This window comes from Barbus barbus, assembly GCF_936440315.1.
Source record: "Barbus barbus genome assembly, chromosome: 38".
Taxonomy (NCBI): domain Eukaryota; kingdom Metazoa; phylum Chordata; class Actinopteri; order Cypriniformes; family Cyprinidae; genus Barbus; species Barbus barbus.
Window position 1 is genome coordinate 875,001 of NC_136716.1, and position 12,574 is coordinate 887,574.

Consider the following 12,574-nt stretch of genomic DNA (forward strand, 5'->3'; position numbering starts at 1 on the left):
GTAAACTCGACCGTCTGTTCGCAGGTTTTTCGTAACCCGTACCACCAGGGAGCAATTAACAACTGGAGAATATTTTTTGGTGTTGAGAAGCACAGGTGAGACATTTACCATAAATATGTCCCTGGAGCACAAAAGCAGTCATCAGTAACACAGGTATATCTGTAGCAATAGCCAACAATACATTGTATGGATCAAAATTATACATTTCTCTTTTATGACAAAAATCATTAGGATATTAAGATCATGTTCCATGAAGATATTTAGTAAATCTCCTACTGTAAATATATGAAAACTTCATTTTTGATTAGTAATATGCATTGCTAAGAACTTCATTTGAACAACTTTAAAGGAGATTTTCTCAATATTTAGATTTTTTTGCTCCCTCAGATTCCAGATTTTCTAATAGTTGTATCTCAGACAAATATTGTCCGATCATAACAAACCATACATCAATGGAAAGATTATTTATTCAGCTCTCAATTCAAAAAAAATTATCCTTATGACTGGTTTTGTGGTCCAGGGTCACATTTGACACTGCCCCACATGAGTTTTTTCCGTGGTGTTTCTCAGTGAATATATTTGAGGATCTCTGCTTGTTTAATTGTCTGAAGTAATAAATGTTTTTGCTGTCGGTCAGTGACTGGCTAACACGAGTGCTGCTGCCCTCCAGTCATCTTCCTCACGGGGACGGCCTGACGTGGGACTGTCCCGCTTACAGAAACAACACCATGGCCATATGACCTCAGATCAGATCTGCTCATTAACTCCCATCATGACCTCTGATGAGCGAAGGGCTCTCTGCATCACTCCTGTCCTTCAGAAGAGAACGATCGCGGTGTTTTCTGCTGAAATGTGTTTACGGTACAGTCTGAGATCCCTTTTCTGAGTTCAGAGTTGTACTTGGTGCCAAAGACTTCATGTGAATGGGTTTTTGTGACATCTATGGAATATATATTTATATATTTTTAACTCAAATATTCACTTCTGATGATGATTCATGGGAATCTGTGTTCTTTATGAAATGAGTTGAATGTCCAGACATTTCTGAAGTGATCCATGCATTTTGTTAAAATGAAGTTTACATTCTTTTGCAAATGTTTTCTAACAGATTTTACATATGAAATATGTCTCCAGTTTTAATATGGACTCCAAAAGTCTCCAAAAGAGCACTGGGGGGGGATGTAAATATTATTTTCCAATCACATTCTGAACATAAAATATCATGCATTTTAGGATATCTGATATTTAATAAATCCCAAGTAATAACATGGTCAAATGTTTAAAAAAAACTTTTTTTTATTTTTATCGTTGATCTAGATTTATTACAGACTCTTATGTATGTTAAAGTATGGTTATTTATTTTTTCATATCAAGTTAGATTTTTTTCCCCTAAATCCTTAAAATACAAGGTTTCAATAATAGTAAAAAAAAAAAAAAATTATATTAGGTGACACTTTACATTTGTCTCATTTGTTAGCATTAATGTATTAGCTCATACCAACATTGAGCAATATATTTTAAATGCGTTTATTAATCTTTGTTACTGTTAGTTAATGAAAATACAATTGTTCATTGAACGTGCATTTTAATGTTAACACATACAGCTATTGATTTTTACAAATCTAATAGTAAATGTTAACTAATGCAGTTAAATAATGTTAACAAAAGATATTAAAGTGTCTGTATTTCCCAGAGTTTTCTCAGTCTTTGGGATTCCCTGTAAATGCAAGCAAGATGAAAACATTCAGTGATTCGAGTAAGCAGGTCATTTAGTGGTTTAACTCTCTGAAATATGTTTGTAACTTCAAAAGGTTCATATTAAGGCCAGTCCAGCACATACTGTACAGATGAACTAGTGCGATATACAATATTAAGCAGTACTGGGAAATTATGGCACAGAGGACACAACCAGTTTGTATCTTTACTTTTTAAACAAATTATGTTTGACTTTAATATTCTTTTGTTTGTCTTTTCTTCTCACTTTGAAGAGATATATTAATATATTTCAATGTGCTATTACTGTTATTCAGTGTTTAATGTTTACACATCTGAAAAAGCCCACCCTCGTTTCCTACGCCACATATTTAGCCAGTACCATTGTTCCTATTCAGTGTAGCTAAAACACGATGTAGGTTCATTGTGCAGTGTCGGGCTTCACTGGTTACAACTCAACTTTCTGCATTTTCTAGTCTGCACTACATCAGCTAACTAAGCTCTTGTGATTAAGTAATTAGCATATTCATGAATCACATATATATAAATGAGATGCAAGTTAGTTATATTCAAGCCATTTTAAGAAATTGTCATCATGGGAAAACACTTAAATATGTCATCGTGATTATTAAAGATGGGATTTAAAGAAAATTAAAATTAGTGACCTAAAGTTGAATGGTTTTGAAAAAAATATATGTAAACAATTACAAGTTTGGCCTGTAGACAATCACGATGTATTTTGTCCCAAGTCAATGCTAAGTGTCTCAGACTGCTGTTGTGCTGACTGTGTCAAGAGTTTTTTTAAAAAGTGAAGCATTGAGAGATTCGTTTATGCAATTGTAAAAGAGAGAGAGAAAGTTGTCACAATCTACCCATTTACAAAAAAGATTTATTGACAGGTTATGACACTTAAATATTGTTTTATATACTTGGCATCAGTTTTGTCAGTTTGACCTTTAAGTTAGTCTTGTGAAACGAACAACCACCAGCGCCGTGGCTAATGAAACACTGGCATTAGGACACATTCCAGAGAGACCTGTTCTAGATTCCTAAAACACTGAGACGAGCTTCTGATGCACTCCTGTGATCTGGGTTGAGCGTCAGTGCATCGAGTTCATGTTCCAGCAGTTTGTTCAGCATTTCTGTGCCCAGGCAGTATCATAAAAAACAGGGTAAGAGAGTAAAATCAAAGGCTGTGAACGGTGATCCGTCTCGGTTCTGGGTCATTCGTATCTTCAGCTGCACTCATCTGTTCATCTTCCACCGGGGCTTCCTATTAAAAACCTGCAGATGGGAAACACCTCGTTAGATGCTGTCAGCGGAAACCTCAGAGGTTTGAATATACGTCAGACTCACCATTCTCCTCGAGCCGCCACAGCCTCCTTCCTCACCAGCCTCTTTCTGTCGTCCAGAGGAGCAGCGAGAGCCTTCAGGACTCTGGCACGGAACGGCAGGACCTGACACACACTAAAGCTATTAACGGCACAGTCTACATGATTAATTATTACATATTCCTGCTCTACGTAGTATGCATGAGTTGTTTTGTGCATGTTATTCAGGAGGAGACATGCATACATTTAAAAGGCTACATTTAACATTCTCTGCAGAAACGCTATATAACAATATGATATATTTACAACACTTTCAGAAGAAGCGTTTTGAAGTCTGGGGTCATTAAAAGTTTAGGTGTAGGGCAATAGCACATACAGTTTGTACAGTATAAAAACCATTACGCCTATGGGATGAAGCCACTTTTCACAAAAAACAAACGTGTGTGTGTGTGTGTGTGTCTGTCTGTCTGCGTGTGCGTCTCTCTCCCTGGAGCACAAAAGCAGTCATCAGTAACACAGGTATATCTGTAGCAATAGCCAACAATACATTGTATGGATCAAAATTATACATTTCTCTTTTATGACAAAAATCATTAGGATATTAAGATCATGTTCCATCAAGATATCTTGAAAATATATTAAAACTTCATTTTTGATTAGTAATATGCATTGCTAAGAACTTCATTTGAACAACTTTAAAGGAGATTTTCTCAATATTTAGATTTTTTTGCTCCCTCAGATTCCAGATTTTCTAATAGTTGTATCTCAGACAAATATTGTCCTATCATAACAAACCATACATCAATGGAGAGATTATTTATTCAGATGTGTACATCTCAATTTCAATAAATTGACACTTATGACTGGTTTTGTGGTCCATGGTCACATACACACACACACACACACACACACACACACATGATTGAGTTTGATTCTCTTACCGTATGTTCAGGCAGGCGAGAGAGCGCATGAACACACTGGAGCGACACGAGTCTCACTTTCTGCCGGAAAATAAAGTCAGAATCAGGCGAGTGTTGTCAGACGGAGTAAAATCAAACACACTGCTGAAGTGAGTACCATGGCAGGGCTGGCGGTGAGGAGCAGCAGGCGGGAGAAGAGCGCCTCCAGCTGGTTCCTGAGGGCCGGCGGCGGCTCCAGCAGCAGTGGAGTCAGACAGCAGAGAGTGGAGATCTGCACCGTCTGATCCGCACACAACAGAGCCTCCAGCAGCAGCGGCAGCAGCTGCACACAACAACACATTAACACACCAGGGACATAACGCAATTAGGGATGTAACCATATCAAAATCTCACCATACTGTCATATCACAATATGAAGTCCACGATACAATATTTAAAAAAAGACAAATGTAAAAAATTACAATTTGGTAGATTTTAAAGTTAAATTATGCTAATGCACTTTGATAGTTCAACATGAAGAGCTCCAACCCAAGTAACTAAGAAAACTTAAGCCAGAAAAAAGTCAGTGAAATAGGACTGATGCGATTCGTCGATTTTAGTCGACTATTCGATTTTTAAAAATCCTTGACTTCATTTTGCTCGCGTCGACTAACCGGCAAAATACCAGAAGTGCTGCATTTCACGGACGAGAATCCAGAAAACACATTATTAGACTGTTTTCCAAGGCTGCATGATATATTCAACCCATATATTAAATACATTACATGATATATTAAAATCATAATTAAGCAGAATTGTGAATTCCCAAACGCTATGATTTAATGAAATAATGATATGATGCAGTTCACACAGTATATGGTCTTTAATTATGTCCATGCGTGTAGTTAAGCTCGTGCGTCTCACAGCGGCTCCTCAGAAACTGTGATTATTTACATGAGGAGCGACTCAAACTCATCTCTGCTGTTCTGAGTTTATAACCTTCATCTGGGAACACATCAGATGTGTGAGGTAAATCATTTATAAATCTACTCAAACACAGGAGAATACATCGAGATTTCACAATAAAAGCTCAAGCCCTCGCTCTGAGTTACACGGTTTGATCTCCACATATTCATTTAATTACAGCAGCTGGAGCATTTCTGTCCTAAAGAGATGGACAAATATTAAATATACGTTTGAATTAAATGGAGCGTGGTCAATATTAAACAAGGTTTAGATAACGCAGTAATGTGTAAAAACAGGCCGCCGCTGCAGGGCTTTGCTGTGATGCGTAATCTACATTAGCTCTATTGTTTATAATATATTATGTATTTAACAGTTTTGTTCAATAAAACCATATGATTTCTTGCTTTTGATACTTTGTTTGAACTAATTATTATTGCCTCATTACTATATATATATATTTTAAATCATTTTAAAAGCTATTGTTCACTTACATCTATTTTTATTACCACAAAAACAATAAAACAATAATTATAATTATAGGGCCCTATGAAATCCATTTTATTTCCAAATTCAGTTTTTACCATTTTCATTTTTCTATACTCCGTTTTAATGGTTCCATTAAATTTTAATAAATCAAAAGCATCTCAAATTAATTGATTTTATATAAAAAAAAGTGTTTTTTTTTTTTCAGAAATACTGCACATTTACATTTTTTCTCCTAAATAAATTCTGGTAAATAATATTCCTGGTAAATGCCCAAAACACAACTTTAAAGACCTTTTATGTTAGAATAAAAAGTTTAAATAGATTTTAAAAACTACACTTTTTTTCCAAGATCCATCATTTCATATCGTCATGTGACCACGATAATATCAAGATGGTTTTGCAATTGCAATATCATGATATTGATAATATCGTTACATCCAGTTACGTTGTTGTTACGCATGTTTACCGAACAAATCATTCCATTTTTTCAGGAAATTCAGACAATAAACGTAGTTTTGACACTTTCTGATGTGACCGATCGCTGTATACTAACGAGTGCAATCATCCCTTCCTCTTTATTACTAGATTTAACGCGAAATATACATGAATGAGCATCTCTCCCCTCACGTAATCACTCCGTGTTTCAATCATGGAAAGACGTCAATAAAAAAAGCTTGTAAACAAAATGCCTTTCATTTCCCTCACAGCTCGTTATTTACTAGAGAACAGCATTTCGCTAAATATTAGACTATACTTCATTATACTTTACCTTTTAGTGTTGTCTTAATGTATATGTTTAAATAAATATTTGATGAAACAAGTTATGACTGTAAATTATTATATTTCAACAACAAATAGAAACGGTATAATTTAGAAGTAAATTTAAAAACAATTTACATGTTTGCATACAATTTTTTTTATTTTATTTGAGTGTTGATTATAGTTAAAAATAAGCCGAGGTAGATTTTTATCCCCAAGAAAATTTAAATTACAATTGAATTTATTTAATAGAAAGAGCACTTTGTTCAGTAAACAACTGCTTAATTAAAAAACAAAACATTTATGATGTTTAGTTTATTTCCTCCTGCTGTACTGAACCGTGCCGTCACAGTCGAGGTGCATACCGTCATGTTTGTGTCCCGGGACACCTCTAACCAAACACACGTCAGAGATCATTAATTAACACAAACTCCACTCACTGCAGGGAGCTCTGAGAGCTGGAGCTGCCTGGGAAGGTTACTGACGATGTGGGACAGCGCCTTCAAGTAACAAGACTTCTTCTCTGTGGAACAGAAACAACTATTTAGATGCCAAGCAAACAGTCACAGTGCTGGTTAAGAAAGGAAGTGGTAATCTTTAGAATGACAATGTTATTAAAAACGGGGAAAAACTCCACAAGCAGTGCTTAAATGAAAGATAGTGGTTTTTATTTTTTTTCAATTGTACTTTATATATTTTTTACTTATATTTTGTGTGTTTGTTGATATGTTGCAATGTCTTTTTATCGTTTATGTGAAACTAGTGCGGTCAAACGATTAATTGCATCCAAAATCAAAGTGTGTTTACATAATGTGTGTGTACGGTGTATATTTATTATGTATATATAAATACACACACATACAGTATATATTTTTAAAATATTTACATGCATTTAAATTCATATATACATATGTAAACAAAAACCTTTATTGAGGATGCAGTTAATCGTGATTGGTCGTTTGACAGCACTATGTGAAACCCACTGAAACCAAATTGCCCCAAGGGGGTAAATAAAGTACTACTCATCGCAGTACCCTGCTCTGCCGAGCTGAAGCCTTGAACCAGTTTGGAGGAGTTTTCAGAGAAGAAGCGCTGTCGGTACATGATGCGCACGTCTGCGTGGAAATCACGATTGAGCACGTCTGGAGAGTCACTCATGAGGACACAGAAGCCATCGGCCGCCTGAGATCCTAACGCCGGGTCCGTCAACAGAGAGAAGAGCTGAAATACAGAGAGCAATCTAACACTGAGCCTCTGAAGCAGGACTGGAGACGGGAAGAGGAAACAAACACTACCTTGTCAGTCAGGGCTGTGGACAGCGGATGGTATCGTAAGAGCAGGGCTTTGGCCACCTGTGCAAAAGAAACTCGTGTTGATCAATGTTTAGGTTAAAATAAACAACATTTCTGATTTTTAAGTCAAAGCAGTAAAACAAATAAATAAAATGACTAATAATATTAATCTAAATATTTGTAAAAAAAAAAAAAAAAATGACAAGCACAACAATTACTAAAACTAAACTGAAACATACATATAAAATACACACATACACACGTGCCCACTCCCAGTAGTATTTGTAAATATTTAAATAGTCGTTTTGCAGCTTAATATGACTTCTGCCTGTTTCTGTGTTAATGAATGGCGCAGACGCTCGGTTTGGTTTGCTACTCATACAGAAGCGTGCGTGAGGCTTGCGGTGATATTAACGTCTGTCGTCTCACTAATGAGGACATAAACAACATCTCCAGAACTGCTCTGAGAGTCACTTCATGAGCATTTTACCCTTTCATTTGAGTAAAACTATCCTCATATCATACACACACAGATATATGTAACGGTATTCACGGCAACCCGTCAAAATAAAAGTTCGGGTTTCAATTGTAGACATTGCGGCAGAAATATATTCCTATTGTTCAGTAGAATGTATGTAATAGCCTACTAAAATGATTAAAACCTTATTTTTAAGGAATAATCATAAAATATGTCTTCAATGTTTTAATATTAAATCTCCTTTATTTTCCAAAAAAAGAAAGATTTGTTTAATTTTCATTAATTAAAAGAAATTAAATGAATGATTTTATGCCTGAAAAAAACGGAATAAATAAATCAATATATATGAATTGCTGATTATGGCTGATGCGGTAATAATGTGTTTAAAAAGGCAAACAGATTAAAAACACTTAAAATCTAGACTTTATTGTTTGGTGTTTTTGATGTAATATTTTTTATGTTTATGTTTTTACATTATATGCTAATGATTGTTTTTATACACATCATGCATTTTATATTATATTGTGTTGTAATTCACTTTGTTCAGTATTTTGTTCTTTGGCCAGCATTGCCTTTTAAATTTTACTCACTGAAATGATAATGAAGACTTTTGTTGTACTATTTATGATATTTTTATGACCTTAAATCTGATGGAACTGCCGTGTGAACACTGGTTACTGATGGGCAAATCAAAACAATGTAAGTAAGGCAGTTCAGAGATGAAGTGGTTGATCTTTACCCAGAGCAGCAGCGTGAAGGCTTGTGTTCGCTGAGCAGAGCAAACGTTCTCCAGCTCCACGCCGATCCTCTTCATCACCCTCTCCAGCACCGCGTCTAGGGCTTCACCTGAACACACACAGCATGCGTGATGATGATCAGGTAAATCAACTCCAGAGCTCAGATAACTCATGCATTATTCCAGTGACGTACAGCGATAGAAAACAGTATTCCATTAGATCATGGAGCACAAGATTTAGGGCATGTGATTTGGGAAGTAGATCAATCTTGTGTACCTGCCGGCCTCTTGTTGACCAAACCAGCGAAGCATTTGGCTGCAAAGGTGTAGGAGAACAGGTGAGGACACGAGCAGCTCAGATCCTCCAGCTGCACCAGAAGCCTGTCCATCTCTGGGATCTCCACCTGTCGTTAGTCAACTCAATTACATCAACTCTGACTCTTTTGCCCCAAAGCTGCAGAGGCCAAGCCAACATCAACGTGAGCTCACTAACTTTAGCTTCTAGTTATTATTATAGCCATACTTAGAAACTAAGACAGACATTCATATTAGTATTGTAGTTTTACAGTTGTCCTGCAGTAAATTAAATAGATTATTATTGTTTCTTAAATACTAGAGATTGTATTTTACAGTGAAATTACAATAAAACAAACTAATAATAATTTGTCATTATATATTTTTTTTAAATATTTCACTGTAAAACAAAACAATAATAATAATTATTATTGTTGTTACAATCATACTGCTATATACACAACATGTTTTGGTAACACTTTACAATAAGGTTCATTAGTTAACATCATTAGTAAACATGAACGAAGCATGAACAATACTTCTACAGCATTTATCAGTTAATGTTCGTTTATCTCAGTTAATGTTCATTTCAGCATTTTCTAATGCATTAAAATCACAAGTTGTGTTTGTTAACATTGTTTATTCATGTTAGTTCCCAGTGCATTAACTAATGAACAACTGTATTTTCATTAACTAACATTAACAAAGATTAATAAATAGTGTAATAAATGTATTGTTCATTGTTAGATACATTAATGTTAACAAATGACACCTTATTGTAAAGTGTTACAGAGTTATGAAGAAAAAAGACAAATTTTCCTCCAAATTGTGCAGCCCTACAATATACAGCTGTTGAAACCCTATACTGTATAAATATTGTGATGAGACATTACGGATTTAACTCACGCTGCGTGGAAGAGAGCAGACGCAGGCCATCAGCAGACACACCAACTGAGACGGACCCCGAGACTCGGCCTGACTCTGGAGGAAAACAGGCACAATTAATAAAGCAACACACAAACCAACCCTCCATTCATCTACATCTACATTATCGTGATGTTTTCATCAGCTGTTTGGACTCTCATTTACTGCAGAGCATCCACTGATGAGACAGTGATGCAATGAAACCTGATGAAGACACAAACTCATCCTGATCTCTGATCATCTGAGGGTGAGCACGTTTTCAGTTTTGGGTGAACTATTCCTTTAAATCTGACCAGAACAGCCTCTGACATCGGAGTCAAACTCATGTAATCTGGATTGACGAAAGTTAACCTGACGACTGAATGTGATTGATCTCGTCACACCTGGAGCAACTGGATTTTGGAAGGGAAGGCATTCTCTGGCAGAAAGGACACGTCTCCATCCAGGAACAGAGAAACCGCCCGGGTGGCCATGCGCGACGCTAATCTGTAACAAAACAATAAACCTTGCATTTGAAAATGTATAATTTTATTAGGGCTGGGTTTTTCCATCTTCATTTCGATGAACTGACATAGATCATTAAATCCCAAGATTGATCTTTTAGTGCACTGATGCATGAACAAAACTTTATTTGCAGGGTGTCTGCCATCCAATATTTATAATAAGCTTTGTTACTTTTGATATGAAACAAAGTCTCAACTTTCAAATTCTGTCAATTTTATAATAAAATTTAAACAAATGTGGTTTTGACGCTCTTTAATGTGGCATGACAGATCACTGTAGCCGTGAACCAATCATCTCTTCCTCTTTACTACTAGTTATAGCACAAATAATCATGAACAAACATCAGAAGGTGTTGAAAGAAACCGTATAATTTACTGAAATGTATTGTGTCTCATGTAATCGCATCAGTGTTTCAACCGCGAAAAGACGTCAATAAAACAGCTTGTAAACAATGTCCCATAACATGGAAAGCCACTACTTATCCAGTATCCATTCAGTAATAGTCAGCTAGAAAACGATAAAAGCTTTTGCTGAATATATGCACTATTTTACAATTTCATTCTTTTTATATTCTTCATTAATGCATGTCTGAGTAAATATGTCATGAAAAGCCACCGTTTAAATGTTGATATTTTAACAAATTTGAGCAGAAACAATTATATCATGAAAAAATGCATTTAAAAAGTGTTAAATATTACATATAAAAATAAATAGCACTTGATTTGTGACTGTTAATAATTTTAACCCTTAATTACTATAGTAATGTAGCAACTATGAGTGTCCTTATATAGTTTACAGATTGAGAGATTGTTTTCCGTGTGCATGATATATGTGACCCTGGACCACAAAACCAGTCATAAGGTTAGTTTTTGAAATTGAGATGTATACATCATCTGAAAGCTGAATAAATAAGCTTTGTATAGTTTTGATGTATGCTTTGTTATGATAGGACAATATTTGGCTGAGATGCAACTTTTTGAAAATCTGGAATCTGAAAAAAAAATATATATATTGGAAAATCGCCTTTAAAGTTGTCCAAATGAAGTCCTTAGCAATGCATAGGCCTATTACAAATCAAAAATGAAGTTTCAATATATTTACGTTGTAAATTTACAAAATATCTTCATGGAACATGATCTTTATTTCCTAATGATTTTTGTCATAAAAGAGAAATGTATAATTTTTATCCATACAATGTATTGTTGTCTATTGCTACAGATATACCTGTGTTACTCATGACTGCTTTTGTGCTCCAGGGTCATATATAACTGAGTGCTGTTTCTGCTGGACTCACTCTGTTGGTAAAGCAGCACAGGCTGTGCTGATGACAGGAACTAAAGCAGACAGGACGGCCTCATCTGTGAGTGGACTGCAGTGACCTGATAAACAAACCCAGAGTTACATCTACAAACAGCACAAGCAAACACACACACACACCAGAAAACCAGGGCAAACCCTGACCAGAGTCTCTGCTCTGCAGCGCCGCCTGTAAGCAGAGTCCTAGAAGTCGTGGAATGATGATGTCATGGAAGAATCGTCCGATCTCCTCAGAGTCACGCGTGTGCTCTGCTATCCTCTGCAAACCCACGCATACAGCGCTCGCTTCCTCCACAGAGAAACCACAGCTACCTGAAAGAACAACAACATCTCAGCATTATATCAGAACTACATCAAGCCATAAGGTACAGGAGAATGTGCTAATCTGTGAATTTCACAGACCAATCAGCAACCATTAATTGCCAAGACTTTGGTGGTCTAATCTGTCCTTCCAGAGTTTCATAACGAACTATAAATATTTACACTTACCATAATAACATAAACGAACTCAAACACTTATGTAGGTCAATGATAACTACAATCGTGATACGACTTAGAGCTAGAGCTATAACACAAAATTAAACTGATGATCACGATTATTATTTTGCTCAAATTATAACCATTACTGTCATTTTAGAAGTTTCTTTTTACATTTCATCAGAATTATTGGACTTTCACATAAGCACAAATAAACAGAACATCAAGTGATTTATTTCACTGCATCTAGATTCCTCATGTCTTATATCATATACACTAAACATATATTTTCTGTTATAAAAAGCTGAACCAGTGAAATTCCTAATATTAACGGCAACATTTCACAATTATACTACCAGTCACAAGTTTTTGAACAGTAAGATTTTTCATTTTTAATG

General features: G+C 35.5%; 2 protein-coding genes across 4 annotated transcripts in view; one reads left to right on the top strand and one right to left on the bottom strand.

The window, feature by feature from the left end:
* LOC306857793 (palmitoyltransferase ZDHHC16B-like) overlaps positions 1-1,951 on the top strand; it is a 14,917-nt gene extending 12,966 nt beyond the window's left edge. For 2 of the 3 annotated variants that reach the window (XM_079397952.1, XM_079397953.1), the window contains exons 9-10: positions 25-95; positions 638-1,951. In XM_079397952.1, the coding sequence (XP_079254078.1) occupies positions 25-95; positions 638-740 (174 nt within the window). In that variant the 3' untranslated portion in view covers positions 741-1,951. The remainder of the gene's footprint in view (positions 1-24; positions 96-637) is intronic. The other variant, XM_079397954.1, reaches the window with a different exon arrangement.
* The window catches only part of LOC306857792 (MMS19 nucleotide excision repair protein homolog), a 44,227-nt gene continuing 33,172 nt past the window's right edge, over positions 1,520-12,574 (bottom strand). The window contains exons 21-33 of the mRNA XM_079397951.1: positions 11,844-12,011; positions 11,677-11,761; positions 10,262-10,364; positions 9,861-9,935; positions 8,938-9,064; positions 8,664-8,770; positions 7,450-7,506; positions 7,189-7,375; positions 6,595-6,677; positions 4,122-4,286; positions 3,986-4,045; positions 3,070-3,170; positions 1,520-2,997 (exon numbers count right to left, since the gene is read on the bottom strand). Coding sequence (XP_079254077.1) covers positions 2,967-2,997; positions 3,070-3,170; positions 3,986-4,045; positions 4,122-4,286; positions 6,595-6,677; positions 7,189-7,375; positions 7,450-7,506; positions 8,664-8,770; positions 8,938-9,064; positions 9,861-9,935; positions 10,262-10,364; positions 11,677-11,761; positions 11,844-12,011 — 1,349 coding nt within the window. The 3' untranslated portion in view covers positions 1,520-2,966. The remainder of the gene's footprint in view (positions 2,998-3,069; positions 3,171-3,985; positions 4,046-4,121; positions 4,287-6,594; positions 6,678-7,188; positions 7,376-7,449; positions 7,507-8,663; positions 8,771-8,937; positions 9,065-9,860; positions 9,936-10,261; positions 10,365-11,676; positions 11,762-11,843; positions 12,012-12,574) is intronic.